Below are 19,974 nucleotides of genomic sequence, written 5' to 3'. Positions count from 1 at the left end.
ATTGGTACACATTTCATATTCTTAAATTGAACAGAAAAATAAAACTGTACTGTAATCCATTCGACATGTTTTAAAATGAAGTTATTGTAACGTCAAACATGTCTAACATAATGTCACAAACATAGTGAATTGTGGTGAACAATTTGTTAGGTCATCTGTTATTTGATGAAAAAATATGTAACCACTTTTTTTTTAATCTTTGAAAAATTAAATTGCCTGGCATATTGGCATATTTCCATTTGGAGATTAGTTTTGGAGAAAAATGCTATTCTATTAAGAATAATACAATAACATATTTTATAAATGAAGACATTACTCAAAAGCTTTTTTGTTAAAAATTAGCAAATGGCGAGACATTTGGGCACAACTCCACTACCATTTCCAACAGACTAATACAGGGATGACCAGAAGTACGGAATAAAATTCATATCTTTTGAATGAGTTAATTTTTTTTAAAACGGCGAAACACGTTAACTGATTTTGATTTTTTCCCATCTTTCGGTTATATAATAATTAATTTTTCTGCAACCCCCTAACCCCCAGCTACCCCTACTTTTTTTTCAAATGGAAACATAAGGCATGAGGGGGCTCGTTGAAAAGCTTATAGAAAACCGAATCCAGCCATACCAAATAAACAAGTTTTATTTTTTCAATAGCAAGGTTTTTAGGGTTGTATAAAACACCTACTTAACAAGTGAAATAAAATTTAATTATCTTCAGTGTTATCCTCCATGAATTTGCACAGAATAAAATAAAGAATTTGAAACTGTACCTATCACTGCTAACGCAAAAAAGATATATTTTTTATGTTGCGTTTTTTTGGCACCACTTACTTGCCAGGCTTTCTGGTTAATTTTTCGCTTTAGTTGTAAATTGGAGTTCGAAACGTTACTATTGTGTCAAAATCAAGTTATTTACTGAATTGCAATGGTATTGTCGGAAAGGCAACGCATCGAAATCTTGATATTGCTTGGATGTGGAGACAAAATAAGAAGTCAGGCTGAAGTGCGCGATTTATTTAATGCGAAATATCCCGAAAACCAAATCTCGCAAGGGACAGTTAGTAAAATATTTCACAAATTTGAGGAACACGGTACAGTACAGACTTTGCCCAAAACTGGACGGGCACGTGCTTTGAATGAAGAAAAGAAATTAGACATTGCATTAGAACTTGTTGAAAATCCTCATACTTCAACTGTTTCATTGGCCCGCAATCACGATGCTTCTCGAACTGCAATTCGAATGTTTCTGAAACAAGAGAAATACCACCCCTATAAGGTATGTCTTGTCCAAGAGCTTTTGGAAGACGATTATGATAGGCGATTACAATTTTGTGAGGAAATGATGAGACGGTGTGACGACAATAATGGTTTTCAACGAGACGTACTTTTTTCGGATGAAGCTACGTTTTATTTAAATGGAGTGGTTAACAGGCACAACTATCGCTTTTGGTCCCAGGAAAATCCACACTGGACATGCGAATCGCATACGCAGCATCCACAAAAAGTTAATGTATGGGCAGGTATCATCAACAACAGAATCTTGGGCCCATTCTTTTTTGAAGAAAATCTTACTGCCGCACGCTACCTGGATTTCCTAACATTTGACCTGATACCTGCTCTAGCTGTGATTTTCCCTCATGAAATTGATCCAGATATACCGAATGAAAGAATTTGGTTCCAACAAGATGGCGCTCCCCCACATTTTGGTATTGATGTTCGAAGATACTTAGATGAAATGTTTCCAAATCGCTGGATTGGTAGACGGGGTACAGTTGAATGGCCGCCAAGATCCCCCGACTTAACACCCCTGGATTATTTTCTTTGGGGATATTTGAAAGAAAGAGTCTACCAGGACAGACCGGATAATATTGAGAATTTAAAGAACAAGATTAGGGCGGAGATGCATAATTTACCAGCTGAAGTCATTCAGAATGCTGTGGACAGCTTTTACTATCGTCTTGGAGAATGCCAAATAGTGAATGGAGGACATTTTCAGCATTTGCGACATTGAGTTTATTTTTGTAAATTATCTAGTTGTTTCAATTTCTAAATGAAAAAAAACTTGTTATTGAAAAAATAAAACTTGTTTATTTGGTATGGCTGGATTCGGTTTTCTATAAGCTTTTCAACGAGCCCCCTCATGCCTTATGTTTCCATTTGAAAAAAAAGTAGGGGTAGCTGGGGGTTAGGGGGTTGAAGAAAAATTAATTATTATATAACCGAAAGATGGGAAAAAATCAAAATCAGTTAACGTGTTTCGGCGTTTTAAAAAAAATTAACTCATTCAAAAGATATGAATTTTATTCCGTACTTCTGACCATCCCTGTATATTTCCAACGAAGTAAGCAATTGCACGCAGCCATGAAATGATCACGAACATAGACAGGGACGCATTTAGGAAAACAGAAATATCTCACGTAGCATAAAACTCAAAAATACAGGGTGCTTCTGAAATAACTGCGGTCCTTCAAAAAGGTAATAAACAATGTGAAAATAAACAATATTTATTAAGAAACTTCTGGTCTAAAATATAAATAAACTGTCAAATAAAGAAACAGAAAATTTTGAAACTGATCCTGTTGTGTGGAGTACACGTAGCAATTTCAAAGATGTCTTCTGGACATCGAAATATTTACTTTAAAACACTCGTTAGAGGCTTTCGTATAGAAAATGTCGAAACGCCGCCGCTATGACTGATTTAGATTATTGTGCTGTTTGCTGCTAAAACAAAGATAACATTTTACATAGGTACGGTTGAAGATCATTTGCAGTCAAAGTCCGACACGTTGTAAACGATAAGAGTGCAGTAATTGCTCCTGTAATACACGCTGCAAGGAAATATTGGAAACACCCATTTCACGTGCAACATTGTGGGTACTGCGGTTCGGGCATTTCTCGGCAATGTCTTCTTTCATATTTAAGACACGTTACATGACCTTCATACTTTGGGTACATTCCACCGATAACATGCAGTCTTTAAATAGCGTTTTGTACTGTTTTGGAATTCGGTTGTTGTAATTAAGGGTAACGATTCGCATACAAGTAACAAGTTATATTTAAAACATATTTACATTCTCCGTACATTAATGCCATATCCCCTAATATTTGACTTGAATAAGATATTTGCACGGTAAACAGTTGATTACATGAACGGTCGGCTTAAGTTTCGCGTAATAATCCTTGACAAATTTTCTACGCACGCACCTGTCATAATGAATACATTTTATATTACAGTAAAACATACTTCTTAATGGACAGATTATCCGTTCGAAGGTTGAGAAAAAGAAAACACTCATTTGGAAAGGAGTCATTTTGGATATTATGAACTTATTTTCATAAAATAATTTTAAAAAATACTTTAGACTACTTATGACGTATTTCCCAACAATTTGTACCTTATCGTCGCAACCCTCTTCCATTCATCTGTGGTGCTGTTACTATGACCGGACCTGGTGGTATTCCTCGTGCCTCGTACATTCCTCGGGGTACCTCAGACCTTTCGAGTTCGTCTCCAGAGAGGTCCAGGTCCTGGACCATTTGCATTATTTCTCGTTCCTTTTTTATATCTTCCCTGTCCTCCACCTAAAATGAAAATTCAAATATATAAATGAACAAATTTTAAATATTGCGGAAATTCCCAGTAAAAGTACAAGGTAGATTTCAATAAGTGTCTAGAACGCCTCAATCAATACGATTTGACATATTACACAGGTCGTAAATGTGTCTTTACCATGTTCAGTGTGTCAAAGCATTAGTGCCAGTGGATTTATCCATTCCAGTTTTGATTTTGTGACAACACACATGTCTAGGAACTTGAAAATGATCATGCGATTCAACGGAATAATTTTCGGCACCGTCTTTCTTTAAATTTTTGATTAGAAATTGTCCACAATCACTTAATTCACCCTTCACGTTGCCAAATCGAATGTATAGTTTCCAGTATCTCGAATTTCTTCGAAATGATCTGTCTGGAGTTCTTGAAAATGTTCACATAGCTGTTCGATAGCGAATGTGGTTCTTGTACAATAATGTACCCCTCATTTTCGGCAAAATATTCGAGATTATCTTAATGAAATTCAAGACGATGGATTAAACAAGGAGGATCGTTAGCATGGCTACCGCAGTCTTCTGACCTAAACCTACTCGAATTTTTATGGGGACATTTAAAAAATAAAGTATATTGTATTGAAGTGGAAACTATTGATGACAAACTTGAAGATATTACATCTGCTGCCAATAATTTACGACTGCAAAACCGACAGGAAAAAATAATATTTGATTGGTTTGTTAAAACTGGATAAGACGAAAACTATTTTATATGTATGTCGTGTTGAGTGACTTGGCCGGTTATAGTTGTACCATATTCCAGTAGCATGTAGATATTTTTTTTAACAATTTTCGAAATATTCTTGACTTTTTTTCACACTACAGTATAGTTCTTGGATTTATTGTAGATCCTATATTTTTTTTATTGTGGATCACTGCATTATGATTTTAGTTAAAACTGATTCGATTAATTGATCAATTTTGAAGGCAATGGTACATTTAAGGCAGCTGCCTCGATTTTTTAGATAAATTTCAACACGACTCAAAATTTGATTTTAACATGTGTTTTTGTATACGTCATGTAATAAATGAAATTACGTCTAGGAAAAGCAGAAGATTAATTGCTCATCAGACCATCTACTTTATCTAAAAAAAGAACTTTTAAAATGGATACAACGGTAAATCGCCAGAGGAAATAAGTTGAATCATATCGCTTTGCTTAAGGAATAAAAAATTAATGAATCCAGAGATTGTAAACATTTTCTCACAATGTAACAATTTGTGAATTTTTATTTTTTTTAGTTGGTTCACTATGGCCTGCACGTGATATGTTTCAAAAGTATTAATATGTGGTGGACCGGACAAAATCTGCTTATTAGGTAGTTGATAAACATCGGATAATAATCACCGAATGAAGTTCACAGGTCCTCGTAATTGATCTGACAGATTTGATTCTAAATTAGACTTATTTTTTTTTCTTTAAATAATTCGTTAGGCTACCCAATTTTGCTGACATTTCATTTAAACTAGAAGTTACTTCTAGAAGTTACTTACGTCATGGCCATTGGGTATTGGAGTTGCAAACTTCAAGTTCGCCAGACTTCCATAACTCCTACTTCTATGCTCCTGTCTTATCGAATAAGAAAACGCTCTTTCGTTTAAGTGCCCCTTTTTCCGATATATCCCAGTATTAAATGGTGACTCGTCAGACCCCAAATTGGGATCGTCGAGACCGTTCATACTCTGCGCTAGCTTCTTGTTCAATTTCGATTTCTCCACGGACTTTTCCCTGCTTTTCCTCTGCTTTCCTTGGGACTCCATGGTAGCATAGTGCTGCATCAAGTATGCTTCGTGGGGGAAATTTACCGGTTGGTAACTGGCCACAGGACTCAGAGCTCGATTGCTGGGCATGTAGATGGGTTCCTCCACGTGCTGCTTTTGTTTCTTCTTGGTCTTCTGCATGGTTGCCGTGGGGATGATGACTGGGGCCACAGGGACCATGGGCGGCGGTATGGGTCGCGCTGGAATCAGGACTTTTCCTCGAGGTCTATGAGAAAAGGTGTTCCCTAGAAGGGAGAGAAATTGAAGATAAATTATTGGGGGTTTTGCTAGTTTTTATCAGTTGATAGAAGTTATAATCTTATGTATAATTTTCTTCACGAATAAATGCATACACTTTAAAAGAGCAACCTTCTGTGCAATTTCTCTTGGGTATGGTAAATATAAGGCTTGTTTTGGTTCTGTCAGCGGACAATCCTAGAATAGTTCAGAATAGTTACCCAACTGTATGTCTTGCCTTAGATGTTCTTATGAATGGAATGGTCAACTAATTTGAACCATCCTAGAATCGTTCTCTGTCGGAACTAAAACAGACCTATAGTTACTTAATGAAAATTTTATATTTAAATATATGAATAAATGTCAGTACGCATCTGAAACTTGGGGCAAGATGAATTTGGTCAATCCGAAGACAGCACATCTTTGTGAGGCTTTTCACTTCCCCTTGAAACCTTGGTTTTATAGGTCTGCNGTGGCAATTCGAACACTTAATTTATGTAGAAAACTTAATTAATTGTATTTGCTTGACATATGAATTGTTATTTTTTTAAGGTTTTCTAACATTCAATCGTCATTTACTCGAAAACATTCCTATGTAAGATGGCAACATTTCAATACTGTCGGATCGACAATGAAACGACCTTTCAGAATCAAGAAAAAAATAGGGGGTTGCTATTTCAAAAAATTGGCGATGACGTCATTATTTGAAAACAAATGACGGTTGAAAATCGCCTTTTATGCTAAAATATGTATTTTTTAAATTAAAAATCGACCTGTTCGAGGATTTTTCCCACAAAGAAATTGTTTCGTTTTTACTGAATTTTTTCCATACTTTAGGCGCGTATTGTATAATATATTTAAATATATGAATAAATGGCAATACGCATCTTAAACTTGGGGGCAAGATGAATTTGGTCAAGCCGAAGACAGCACATCCTTGTGAAGCATTTCACATAACCCTTGAAACCTTGGTTTTATAGGTCTGCCGTCAACTCCTTTTATGATTCCTTTGAGGACTACTTTGTGAAGGGTACTTTTGGACGAGATAGTGTAAACATTGTCGCATTACTGCCTTAATAACTCAGCTAGCGATGCTATATGAGAGTTCGGGCCTGTGCAAGCCTGGATATGAGCCTGCTCTAACTAAGCCACTAGCCTTCTCGTTGATCTGATGCTGCTCATGCTCTAATAATAAAGCTAGGATAATTTCCAAGGTAAAAGTTTTCAATTTCTTCGAAAAAATTGTTTTAAATAAATCAAAGACGGTTATGATTGATTCATAAAACTCAATAAACTAAAACCTACACTTAGTAGCTATAATTCAATTTTTAACAACACGGATATGGACAAAAAACTTTTTTATTGAAATCTGTAACGTTTGTGTTAAAACTTTATAAGTTTCTAGCTATTTCGTCGAACGCTGTGTCATAGCATTTAATGCAGACTTGAAATATAGTCCTTGTTTATATAGGTTTTACCTTCAACAGTCTTTGATGCAATAAATTGTTCAAGAAACTGGCCAAAATAATAATTGTAAGAATTTGCTATACAGGGTGTCCCCGAAAGCTTTGTACAGAATTCTACCACAAATTAATTCTCGATGTGAAAATATATCGATTTGCCTTCTCTTATTTTAGTACAAAAGTTGATAATTACGAAGATACAGGGCGTCCAAGTTAATAATTTATTTTCAATTTTCTTCACTAATTTATTGATAGAACGTGACAATGTTATAAAACTTAGGGTACAGGGTTTTTCTGGATGAAAAAATCAAATAAGTGCAAACTTTTATGTATGGTATAGCGGACGCCACATACAGCGTATAGGTAGAGCATTTGCAACCATCCTAAAAATTTTTTTGCCATTCACTGTACATGATTTGGGAATGGCAATATTTGTTCATCTAGGTGTTGCGATTAAAAAGGGTATAAGGACGGTTTAACTCAACTTATCTTAGTTCAAAATTGCTTTGTTGAGTCACAATCAAAAAAACTACAATACAACCGCAAAACAAGCAATAAAACAAAATAAAATATGTGAATTTTATTAATTTTACAAAAACACTTAAGTGAATGTTCAAAATAACCACCGTTTTCATGTATACAGACATTAATACGACGAATAAAATTAAACAGTACTTTTTGCATCATTTCTGCATCTTGCTCTAAAATGTTCACTGAATTTTGAATGCGTCTCCATAATTCCTCCTCTGTATTTATGGATGTGGAATAATCCATTGATTGTAGAGTACGCCATAAATAATCGATGGGCGTCAAATCTGGCGAACCAGGTGGCCAGTTTGTAGGAGCATCGATACCTCTACCCATCCATCTGTTTCAATATTGTTGATTTGTGCACGATAGGGCACCCCCATATTTCACTTTAAATGTCCACAACCACTTAAACCAACAATATCCAAGCAGATGGATTGGTAGAGGTATTGATGCTCCTATAAAACCCCTGTACATCAAGTTTTATAACGTAAGAAAGGTAAGAAAATTAAAAAAGAAATTATTAACTTTGACGCTTTGTATCTTCGTAATTATCAGTTTTTGTACTAAGGTAATAAGGCAAATTGGTCTATTTTCACCTCGAGAATTTGTGGTAGAATTATATACAGACCTTTCTGGGACAGCCTGTGTATTATTACAATGTACAGGACAACTTATTGTTTAATCTTAAGCTTCAAACTATCTAAAAATATAAAGGGAATTACGACAATAGCAAATCACAAACTATGAGAAACAAATCTTATGTCGAATTAACACAACTGCAATGACAAATACGTATGTGTATTTGTCATTGCATTTAATATACGTTTTAAATTATAATAAATTTAAAAAACTTGAAATGTTATTAAAATTGGTACTGCCAATTAAATATTTTTCACATACCAAGATAATTTGGTCAATTTGTTTGTCATTTCATTGGTTCAAAAATTTGAAAATGTAAAAATCTTTTATTATGTTCTATTTAAAACTTCCATGTGACTCGGTGTGATATAAGTTTTTGAAAAAACATCAAGACAAGTTTTTGGGGGCGTAGTTTTTCCGGAGGTTTTACTGTTTTTTTTAACTCAGTTTGTACAAAGTTATTGAAGGCAGTTCTCGTTAGAACAACACTGTATTACAATGTATGCTAAATCGGACAATTTGAGTAGGAGTTTTTTAAAAGTGTATGTCAAAATAAATATTTTTAATTCAAGGTTGAAAAAATGTAGCACAACGTATGTCTAAATGTAGAACAAACTTGCTTCTAAACTTCTATTAATATTTACAAAGTGGGAAGTACCTGCGAAAGTGTGCAACAATGACACGAGTAAATTGGCAAAAAAAACTCACTTAAAAACCCATTTAAAAAGCAAATCAAATAATGAATAACTTGATTTTTTTTATATGCAGCTTTTAGTTTTATAATAAAGTTTCTAGAATAATTTTTAAAATTTCCGAGAAATTTTTAAAAATTATTAAGGAGCATATTTCATCTTTCAAAAAATTTAGTAATTCAGTTGTAGGTGACAAATATTTACCTAAGTATAGCAAAAATAATTGATGTAAAATTTGTCGCATTTTAGGCTAACAAATAAAGGAATTTTTATTGTAGGTATATCTTTTTGAATTAATTTACCTACTTTGATTTAATTGGATATTAATTGAAACAAAAGGATAAGACAAGTCGAAGTTTACATCCGTGACATTTGAAAGAAGTACCTATACGTTTTTGACGTTTCATACTTTTGTTGATACTTTCAAAACAAATGTTTAATTATTTTAAAAAATGAATTCATTATTTTTTTTGTTAAACTGGAAGGTTGACTTTTAAGGAATAAGCGAATACCTACAAAAAAATTGTTCGAAATTTAATTCTTCACAGTTTTTCAATTCTTGGGGTGGAAGGCCAATGGAATACAACAACCAAATTGAACCTAAGTCTAATAGGCTATTGATTATATCCAAAAAAACAGGGTTGAAAGGAACTATGACGTTCAAGTAATTTTATTGCATGAATGAAAAACCGCGGAGTGCTATTAAATTAGAGGGTTGAAATTGAAAATGGGGTGAAAATGCACTATTGCAGTTTTTTAAATATAGCACGAAAATGAAACAAAATTTCGGTATTGTTCATAGGAAAAATTTTGTAGAGAATTTAATTTTCCATCGATGGGAAATGGCTTATTTAAAAAAATTAAAAGAAAAATTTTATGCAAAAAATCGTTGATAAACAATTTTAAAAAAAGCAAAAAATACGATTTTTTGATTTTTTTTTTTACTTTTTTGATTCTAAGTTGCGGAAATTTTTATTTATTATTTACAATTAGAACTTTTGAAATAATTTTTTATTAAGTAAAGGAATAACTCAGTCAACATCAGTCCAAAAACATCTATCTCATCTAGTTTTTTTGTACACCAATTATCTTTACCTACTTCTACTAAAAAAATTTTAAGTCAAAAAAGTAAAAAAAAAAATATTTTTTGCTTTTTTTTAAATTATTTATTAACGATTTTTTGCATAAAATTTTTCATGTAAATTTTTTTGAATAAGCCATTTCGGGGAAATTCAATTCTCTACAAAATTTTTCCTATGAACTATACCGAAATTTTGCTTCGTTTTCGTGCAACAATTAAAAAACTGCAAAAGTGCATTTTCACCCCTATCTTTAATTTCAACCCTCTAATTTAATAGCACCCCCTGTTTTTTTCATTTTTAATGACCCTTCGAACAAGTGAACATCTTATTTCCTCCTTTTTTTTGCAAAAAATTTGAATTAAAACGTACAAGGGTAAACGCGACGAAAATCGAAAAATTGGCTAATTGGCCATATATCCAATTTTCATGCAAAAATACTTTACAACCTCTTATTTTGAAGGAAATTTTAACTGCTTTTTTTATGAAGCAATGCCTATACCTATCTTTGCTCAAAAAAAAACTAGAGGCAAAAAAGTAAAAAAATTAAAAAATCAAATTTTTGCATAAAATTTTCCTTCTAAATGTTGTAAATGAGCCATTTCGGTGGGAAATTCAATTTTCTAAATAATTTTTCCTTTGAATTATAGCGAAATTTTGCTTCGTTTTCGAGCAACAATTAAAAAACTGAATGGGGTGCATTTTCACCCCTATCTCCAATTTCTACCCTCTAATTTAATAGCACTCCTCGGTTTTTTCATCTAAAATGACCATTTGAACGATTCATGTAATAAAATATCTTTAACGTCATAGTTCTTTTTAAAATCCTATAATCAATAGCCTAAAGTTATAGTACCGGTCTAAAATGCATCTTTTAGATACTAAAAGAAAAATTGTTGGGAATGTTAAATGACATACCAGGTCCGTATGATGATCCACAATTTTCTTTTCATTGCGATTTACTTCCTTGTTTTTTTTAAGATATTACGATGGAACAAATGATAATCGGAATATGTAGTAAGAAAGTCAATTTAATAATATATGTATAGTTGATTTCTTCAACTTCCGGTTGTCCAGAAATCAATTTTATCAGTAAGTAATTTTGACTAACCTCGTATATTTACAACTGCGTCGGATAAAATTTTTAATTAGTAATTTAACGATATATAATATGTCATACTTGTCATTTTATAAGTGAAATAATTGAAAAAACAAAAATATTTATACATAATTAAATTAAAAATAAAACTACTCGAAATTCTGACCTGCTTCCTGGCGGTGCCTCCCCGTATCTCTGCCACTGGTTGTATAAGGGTCCAATATTATTTACAATAATTTTAATTAAAATATTTTTAATATTTTATGTTGAGGATGTTTATAATAAATTATTTTTCTGAGGACCTTTGACATCCTGTATTATAAAAATGGCTGAGATTTCGAAAAAAAATTTGTAAAACAAGATAGCATTATTCTTTGTTGAACTGTTCGCTTTCGAAGTCTGATAGATTAATACTGAGACTCCCTGTATATTGCCGGATTGGCATTTAAAAGTAATATTCGATATCACTAAAATATACGAGGTAAGTTAAAAATTAGTAATTTCTTCTCAAACAAACAAATTAGTGACCTTCATTAGAAAGATTATATTATAAAAATATTTTTTTCTAAAAAAATTGTTTTTTATTCATACCTTTTAAAATTGATGTTTTGCTGCTTTTTCGATTACATATTCTTATGCCTCAGGAGCTTTTACATACGTCTACACTTTGTCCCATTCAAATATCTTAACAGCAAAAGAGTAAATTGTAACGAAAGGAGAATTATAGATCAAACTATATGTATATATTTTATTTGAAGATAAAGCAAAATTTTGGAATTTCAGTTATAAGGATGTCCCAAAATTCACGCAAAATAATTTGATAGAAGACACAGGTTTTTATTACAAAATTAAAATTTTTATATTGTTTCATACAATATATTGTTAGGTCCAGGGCTTTGCTAGCACATACGCACTCTTTTATTGAAATTTCGCATGGCCGTTTTGCATAAATGCGGCTGAATTTCGTCCTTCAATGCGTGGGCGGTCGTGGGCTCATTAGCATTAACCATATACTTCAAAATTTTGAATTCCAAGAAAAAAGTCCAATGGCGTTAAATCACACGATCTGGGTGGCCAATTTTGATCACCAAAACGGAATATTACACGACCAGGAAATGACTCATGCAGTAATTGAATTGTTTCTCGAGCTGTATGGCATGTGGCAAGATCTTGTTGAAACCACATGTCGAACTATATCCATATCATGCAATTTAGGCACAAAAAACGGGATTATCATATCGTTTTAGCGAGTACCATTAACTGTTATTGCCTGATTGCCGCATATTCTAAGAAGAATGGTTCGATAATGCCTCCAGCCTCGATTAACGAAGCCATCAAGATGAAAATGAACCTCATCGCTGAAGATGATTTTATTTGAAAAATCAGCATCCACTTGCTCCATAATACGCTCATCGATCTCTTCGCTCTGAGTGGCCAGTAGGCTTCAGTTCTTGAGTCAATCGAACTTTGTAAGCATAAAGATTCAGATCTTTCGTGAGAATACAAAATGTCCAGTTCTTGACCACGGTGTCGAATTGATGTACCTGGACTTTCGATAACACTCTCACGAATGGCTTCGATGTTTTGTGTTGAAAGACTTGTTGAAGGACGGCCAGAGTGTTTAAGTCTCCCCGAATATTTCTATTAATCTCTTCACAATTGATGAAGTTAAATCATTATTCCGACCATATTTTGTACGAAAATTGCCAACTGTAACCGTTAAATCTTATTTTAAAAATATTGCTCAACTATGAAAATACGTCGTTCTTGCTTGTAGCGCTTCATTTTTAACAACTCTGAACTGTTAGCTGTCACGCTGTCTTTTTCTTTCGTCGGCAAAATTCAAATCTTGCGCGAATTATGGGACACCCATCACCCTTAAATGTAAAAGTGCAATAGCTAAGAATTGAATAATATGTGATGACTAACCGTGATGTTTAAAAAATTTCGGGTTGGGAAGGGTACCAGGATGGGGCGCCATTATGTAGATGGGCTGCGGCCCCGGACTCATCTGGTGCATGGACTGTTTCTGTTTCACCATGGTACCCGACACGCTGCTGGCCTTCCCGTTCATCAGGGGGTGGTACAGGTCCTCCCTAGAACCACCCAACGACTTGCCTTTGCTCTTCTTCTTCTTCTCTTTCATCGGCGGCGGAGGAACCGCCACCGGTTGAGCTATCTGCCGGGGCCTGGACGGCCTGGATATGGTGCTGGTGGAGTAGACGTCGTAGATGCCGTCCAGGTTGTCTTGGGAGCCGGCCCACACCTTGTGGTTCTCGTCGCCGTTGTAGATGCTGATGTCGTCTTTAGCGTTCGCTATCGTGTTCAGCGTCATCGTTGAGCCCGAGTGCGATCTGCTCATCTTCCATTCTTCGATCTGGTGTGGAAAACAAAAGAAATTTTGTAACTATGCAGTAAACGTTTGAAAAATGTGTGTATCAATATATACTAGGTGTTTTCAAAATTAGAAGCCAAAATGTAAATCTCCATGTACATTTATTTAACAGGTAAATTTTACGTGACTTGTAATCTGTCAAATTTCTTTTATATACGATCAGATTACTAATAAACGCGTTTTTCTATTCTATACTCTCCCCTCCGCTAATTATGTGCAGGATTACCTTATCTTTGCTAGTCAGCCTTTCCGAGGCGAGGGTCCCGTATATGCTCCCTGCGGTATCCACTTGCTTCGCGTAGGACGAATCGGCGTAAGCGTGAAAACAGCATCTAACCAGGGCGTTCGCCGCGACTTCCCTTTTGCAGATGAAAGCGTGACATTCCAGTACTTTTATCCCCGTGGTCCTCCTCAAAATGGCAGCGAACAGTGGCGGGTGGGTGGGGTTCGGCGCCCGAGCGAATGGCGAGTCCAGGGGGAGGAAGCGCGGACTTGGACTGTGGAGCGTATTCTTTTCTGGGACTAGAACATATCTGAAAAAAAATGTTTGTTTCGTGAATGAAAAATTGATTAAACTCGGGAAAAGCTTGATGTTAAAAAATACACATAATGTCAAAAGATTTGGATTCCCCAGTATTTCTAAATATATTCAGTTGCTAGAAAAAACACATTTTATTTTAAAAAATACATATTTTCGTGAATCTATTTTTTTTTATTGGAATGTTTCAGAAAAACTAGGAAATGGAGAATAACGTCATTCGTTGAAAAAAATTGTTACTAAAATATGTATCAAAAAAGTTAAAATTACAATTAATAAATCAAAATTGATAAGTAGGTAGTGCCACCGAAATATTTCGATTATTATTAAAAAACATATTTCTAATTGATGGGATAAAGTTCGACAGAGTTGTCAAAATACAGGGTCTTTGTGTGAAAATGCCATAACCTTTTTTAATAAAAAAATGGTGCGCCACTGACTTTTACCCGTTTTGATATTTTTTTAGAATTCCGCTATCAATTCTGAATGAAATTGTTTACGCCAACTTTATTTATAGTATGCGCCGTTTTTGAGAAAAAATATAAAACATATTTTATTGCAGGTTGTGTATTTTGCATTTTTAATTTCTATTGATACATTATCTAGTAGGTTACTGTCAATATATCTAAATAAAATACAACCATCAAATTTCGAGTTAAAACTCTGAAATAATTAATAAAAATAAATAAAAAATTAAAATTTAAACACTGTATCTCGGAAATTAAGCATATTTCGACCTACGTTTATATGAACTTTTTTTCACAAAATAACTTCGGCAACCACCCCCTAAAATATTTCGCACTTATTTACAAACACCCTGTATAGCTTGTTGATGTGACATCGACTTTATATTTTAAATTTAAATTCACATTTTCTTTTAAGTTGTAGTATATAAACTTATACTGTCTTTTAACAATGTGACACCACGAATATTCACTCAGTAAGGCAATATTATTAAAAACAATAAATAGAAAATAATGAAAAATAATTGGAATTTAAATATTTTTATTTCATTTCATTTTTCACATGATAAATTTGCGTTATTTTCACAAAAGGAAAAAAACATTGTGTATAAATAGATTATATGCAGTGTGGCTGTGGACCATTCTGATGATGCATGTATTGATATCTGGGAAACTATAAGAGACCGGAAAATGGTTAGATGGGACAGTTCTGTTACTGTTACCAACTTAATGACTTTTGCAGACCTGTCCTAGCTCTTCTTTTTGAGTTATTTTGAAAAAAAAGTACCTAAATGTGGCGTTTTAGAAAATCGTTTATAACTTTTTTAATTAGAAGAATTTTAAAAATTTGAAAATATTATTTCACAGAAAGTTTTTTCAAGCAATTTCACTGTATATTCAGAATTTCATCGGGACGTTTCGGTTGCGAGAAACCATGATCAACTTTCTTTTTTCTTATGGGCGCCATATTGAATCTTAAGCTGGGCAGATATTAATTGGTTTCAAACTGCGTGTCATTTTGAACTATTGTTAATCATAGAGTTAATTGTTAACAAGAGTGACACTTGTTTTAAAATGGTCAAATTGGTTTTGAAATACTTAAATGAAAAAAAATGTGATATGCTATAGTGATATACTAAAAATAATAAAAATGCAACTATATTTTTAAACAATTGTATTGGAAATTATTCCGAAAGACAACCACCAAATAAGGGGTCTTTCTAAACTTATGAGAAATTTGAGATGGTTTGGAAGTTTTGAAGAACCACATGCAAAGAACTATGCAAAAGACAATAACACAACCGGGACAATCAAATAATACATTATTTCAACAACAATCCAATATCGCCAACAAGAGTGTGTAATAGAGAAATAAACCTTCTTAAGACAACAATTAGCAGGGTTTTGAAGAAAAATAAATATCACCCATACAAGCCGACTATTGCGCAGGGGCTTCAGGAAAACGATTTTATTCGAAGGCTTGAAATTTGTAATTAGTAAGTTAATAAATGCCAAGATGATAACTTCAGCACCACCGTTATATGGACCGATGAAGTGCAGTTCTCTATTTGTGGAGTATTTAATAAACACAACTACCAGCATTGGGCTACAGAAAATCCTGAATTGCGGGTTTAACGAAGATTACAGACACAATACAGTACCAATACAGTATCAATGTTTAGTGTGGCATTTATAGTAAACAAATATCTTTCTTGTTTGAATTATTTCACTACAACAGAACTGTCTAAAACTTTCACCATCTTACCATTTTCCTATCTCTTATAGTTTCCAGTTTCTAAAATACCACGTACCCACTTAATCCCCATTTTTGTGAAAAATGAGAGTATCAAAATTCTCGTTTATATTTAAACTGCTGATACCGATAAATTTTGATTCTATTATTGGTGCTTCTTATGTCACTATTCACTATTCACTATTCTCTATTTTTTATTTTTATAGGTTTTTATTTTTTTAATGTATTCTAAATTTAGTGGAATTTAGTTGAAGTTATCCAGATACAAAAGTGTTACTGTTATTCAGAAAAAAGTGTGCTTAAATAATTTAATTCTGTTTCAGCCTCCAATTTTCTTTTTCTCCATACATTTTCGAATAAACAATACAATGGAGATAAGACAGTTATTTTACTCACCGGTTACATTCAGAAGAAATGTATCTCTAACAGTAATTAAGATATTTTGAAGTTGATACTCTCATTAGTTAAACGATGTTTGTAAGTTAAAATTGATATTTTATCTCTGTATATTGAAAGTTAATTTCTACATTTTGACTGATCGATTTTGAGTTAAATACACCGTCCCAGATGTCGTGAGAAAATTTCTTGAGAATAACATTCGCGAAACAGGCTGAGTCTTATAATTATGGTAATTTTTTCTGTTAAAAAAAGTCTCATGGTCTTTAAATAAGAGTATAATTTTATTTTTATGCATATATTACATGATAAGTACAAGCTTTTGCAATGTAAACTACACACGTGCATATTTATTACATCTCGATTTAACACTTTACAATTTAACCCTGATGATGATAAGGAGAGTTAGAGCTGTACAGACACTTTCTTACTTTAATTTATCGTAAAGAGTGATTAGTATCTTACAATATTTTAGATATAAATTAGTTTTAGTATGCCATGTAAAAGCCTTCTGAAAAAATTCAGGTTGAGAAAACCATGAAGCTCCACTTCACATTTATAGTCCAGGAAAATTAGACAAAAATAGGGCCGAACCTCGGAATTGCATAAAGAGGGTTCGATTTTGATGGGACAAAGTGCGTTCTTTTCGTAATTGCATGTACATCAAAGTCTACAACGTCTCATGCGGCGCTAATTTGTTTATTTATAAATAATCAATTATTATTAACAAATAATCGTATTTCGGATATTACGTGGGGTGGAAACGGCCAATCTTGATGCGGTAAAGCTCATTCTTCTTATTAGTTGTAATTTAACTGTAAAGGACCCCACCGATCTTCATTTGTTTATCGGTTTTTATTTAATTGTTATAAACAAATTAGACGTGATATTTGCGGTCGGGAGTAGGACTAGCCGATTTGGACGGGATGAACGTGGTTTTATATAGAAAGTACAAGACCCTAATGCAGGAAGTGAATTCTCAAAAAGCTGAAGACCATATAGAACATGAATCATTATGAATAAATGTTATCCACTTCTCTTTGATTAAAAATTATCCATTCTAAGTCTTAGTTACAGATTGCACGTGTAATTTTTTTATAATGATTAATTAGTAAAAAGAAACAAATGAAGATCATTCGGACCTTAACGGTTTTGGAATATCCCGGATGATGATCAAAGTGACTTATTCCATAAAAATCAGACTTTTCTCGTCCAGCTCACAGATAACAGCCCGAATTTGTATATACTAATTCACTGAAGATCAATGAACAAATGAAAATCAGTCTGCCCTTAGTGGCCCTTAGTGGTTCTGGATCACCTTGTAATCCAAGTACGAGAAGAGCGTCGATTACCGCGTGAAAATCCCCCTCTCCCAGTTCGATTGCCTAATTTGCTCTTAATGATCGAATAAAAATCAATAAACAAATGACGATCGGTGGGAGTCTCCCAAAGTTAAGGTACAACTAATCAGAAGAAGAATGGGCTCTACCGCATCAAAATTAGCCTTTTTCAACCCACGTAATATCCGAAATACGCTAATTTGTTAATAATAATTGATTATTAATAAATAAACAAATTAGCGCCGCATAAGACGTTGTAGACTTTGACCTATATGTAATTACGAAGAAAACGCACTTTGTCTCATCAAAATCGAACCTTCTTTATCCAATTCCGAGGTGAAATGCTAATTTTCCTGGACTATTAGGGATTTCTTTCGGACTGAAGATCTTGGTACACGCCCTACCATTTAATATTGATCAGAACCTATTTATCGACAACGCCACAAACACAATTCGTGAGCAATGCGACAATTGCCATTTCACATGATTTTAAGCAAACGATAATGGGTGGGAGTCGTTGGAAGGCGAATGTATTTTTAATTTACCAATTTCCCTACATATGAATCAAATGAATCACCTTGTCCAAGGTGAAAATATTTCAAAACTAGTATGCATTGGGAAATTTGAAAATGTGCATAAAGGGAAAGTGGTGTGCTGCTGCATCAGACTGCTCCTGTGAGAAACCAAGTCGTACAAACACATGGTAATTATGTAATCCGCATTATGATTATCTGATGTAATTACATCGAGCAGCAGTACATTACACTATACGCAACGATGGCTTCGGATTTGATTATTTACTATAAAAGGCCAGGAGAACAGAAGATATGCAATTTAAAGACATACGTTAACTTGGTTCGTTATTAAGATTTACAAACAAGTCGTTCTTACTGACGCAGTCCTTGTTTAAAACATTTTCTTACATTTTTGCGACTTTTTGGGCACAACGTTTTATTCTATGTTGTTTTATCATTCTAGCAAAAGTGTAAAGCTGGATATAAACATATCAGATACGTTCAAATTCATCCTAGTTTTTTCTCTATTTACGAGGTCTGCTCAGAAAATAACCGAACTTTTTGAATTACGCTCTAATGGAGAAATTTAGTGATACGCGATTGGCAGCGTTGCGTTACGTACAGCTTCTTATGTAACCACATTTTCTTGGATTGTTGATATCTCATTAAGTTTTCGTGATGTTGTTATTTGAGTGCAAGGTTTTGAAAATTAATCTGTTTTCGTTTTCAAAACTGGAAGTGACGTTTCGTTTTTAATCAGTTTTGAGAGTTTAAATTTGTTTAATTACTTCCACAGCTAGAGACAATACGGGATCTGTTTCAAAACACGGATGTTTTATATACTATTGCTAATTTTTGCTTTAATAGCTTCAAAATGATATAACAAAACATAATTTCACTATGGGCGCGCTTCAAAACGTGTGCTAAACTTCTTATTAACCAAATAGTGAAAAAAGTGGAAACACTTTTTTTTTTTTTTTTTTTCAACACAGTTCAAAAAGTATTCATTTTAGAGAAAAATTGAAAAGGAAAAAAATATTCGTAATTAAATTTTACACAACATATACCTATTTTCAAATAAAAGAATACAACATAATTATTGCAAATATAGCAAAAACAACAAAAAAGAAAGTGAAAAAAATTACAATATTTTTTGCGATTTTTTTAAAGGTACTTATATCATAGGTAGGATCTTCATACTTTGCCAAAAACATCTTTTTGATAAAATAAAACATCACACCAATTTTCGAGTAATAATTTTGCAATCCAGATTATTGAAATTTTTGCAAATTGAACGAGCCTAAATTAAGACTTCTAGATACTTGAAAATTTTATCACATAAAAAAGGGCACACAAATTTTAAAATGTGTCCAGAAAAATTGAAATCCGTTAATTAGGAGAGCCTTGGTAACTTTATAAATTCATTTTAATTATTTTTTTTTTAATTACACTTTTAAAGTACTC

The 19,974-nt window shown here is 33.2% G+C and overlaps 1 protein-coding gene across 1 annotated transcript in view; it reads right to left on the bottom strand.

The window, feature by feature from the left end:
- Positions 1-19,974, bottom strand: part of LOC108903171 — a 146,450-nt gene that overhangs the window by 4,853 nt on the left and 121,623 nt on the right. Inside the window, exons 3-6 of the mRNA XM_023454115.1 lie at positions 13,731-14,037; positions 13,039-13,486; positions 5,103-5,614; positions 3,398-3,584 (exon numbers count right to left, since the gene is read on the bottom strand). Of these exons, the coding sequence (XP_023309883.1) occupies positions 3,399-3,584; positions 5,103-5,614; positions 13,039-13,486; positions 13,731-14,037 (1,453 nt within the window). The 3' untranslated portion in view covers position 3,398. The remainder of the gene's footprint in view (positions 1-3,397; positions 3,585-5,102; positions 5,615-13,038; positions 13,487-13,730; positions 14,038-19,974) is intronic.

Source organism: Anoplophora glabripennis, unplaced genomic scaffold, assembly GCF_000390285.2.
Source record: "Anoplophora glabripennis isolate ALB-LARVAE unplaced genomic scaffold, Agla_2.0 scaffold138, whole genome shotgun sequence".
Taxonomy (NCBI): Eukaryota; Metazoa; Arthropoda; class Insecta; order Coleoptera; family Cerambycidae; genus Anoplophora; species Anoplophora glabripennis.
The sequence above is the reverse complement of the archived record's forward strand: the minus strand, read 5'-3'. Positions and strand labels throughout refer to the sequence as shown.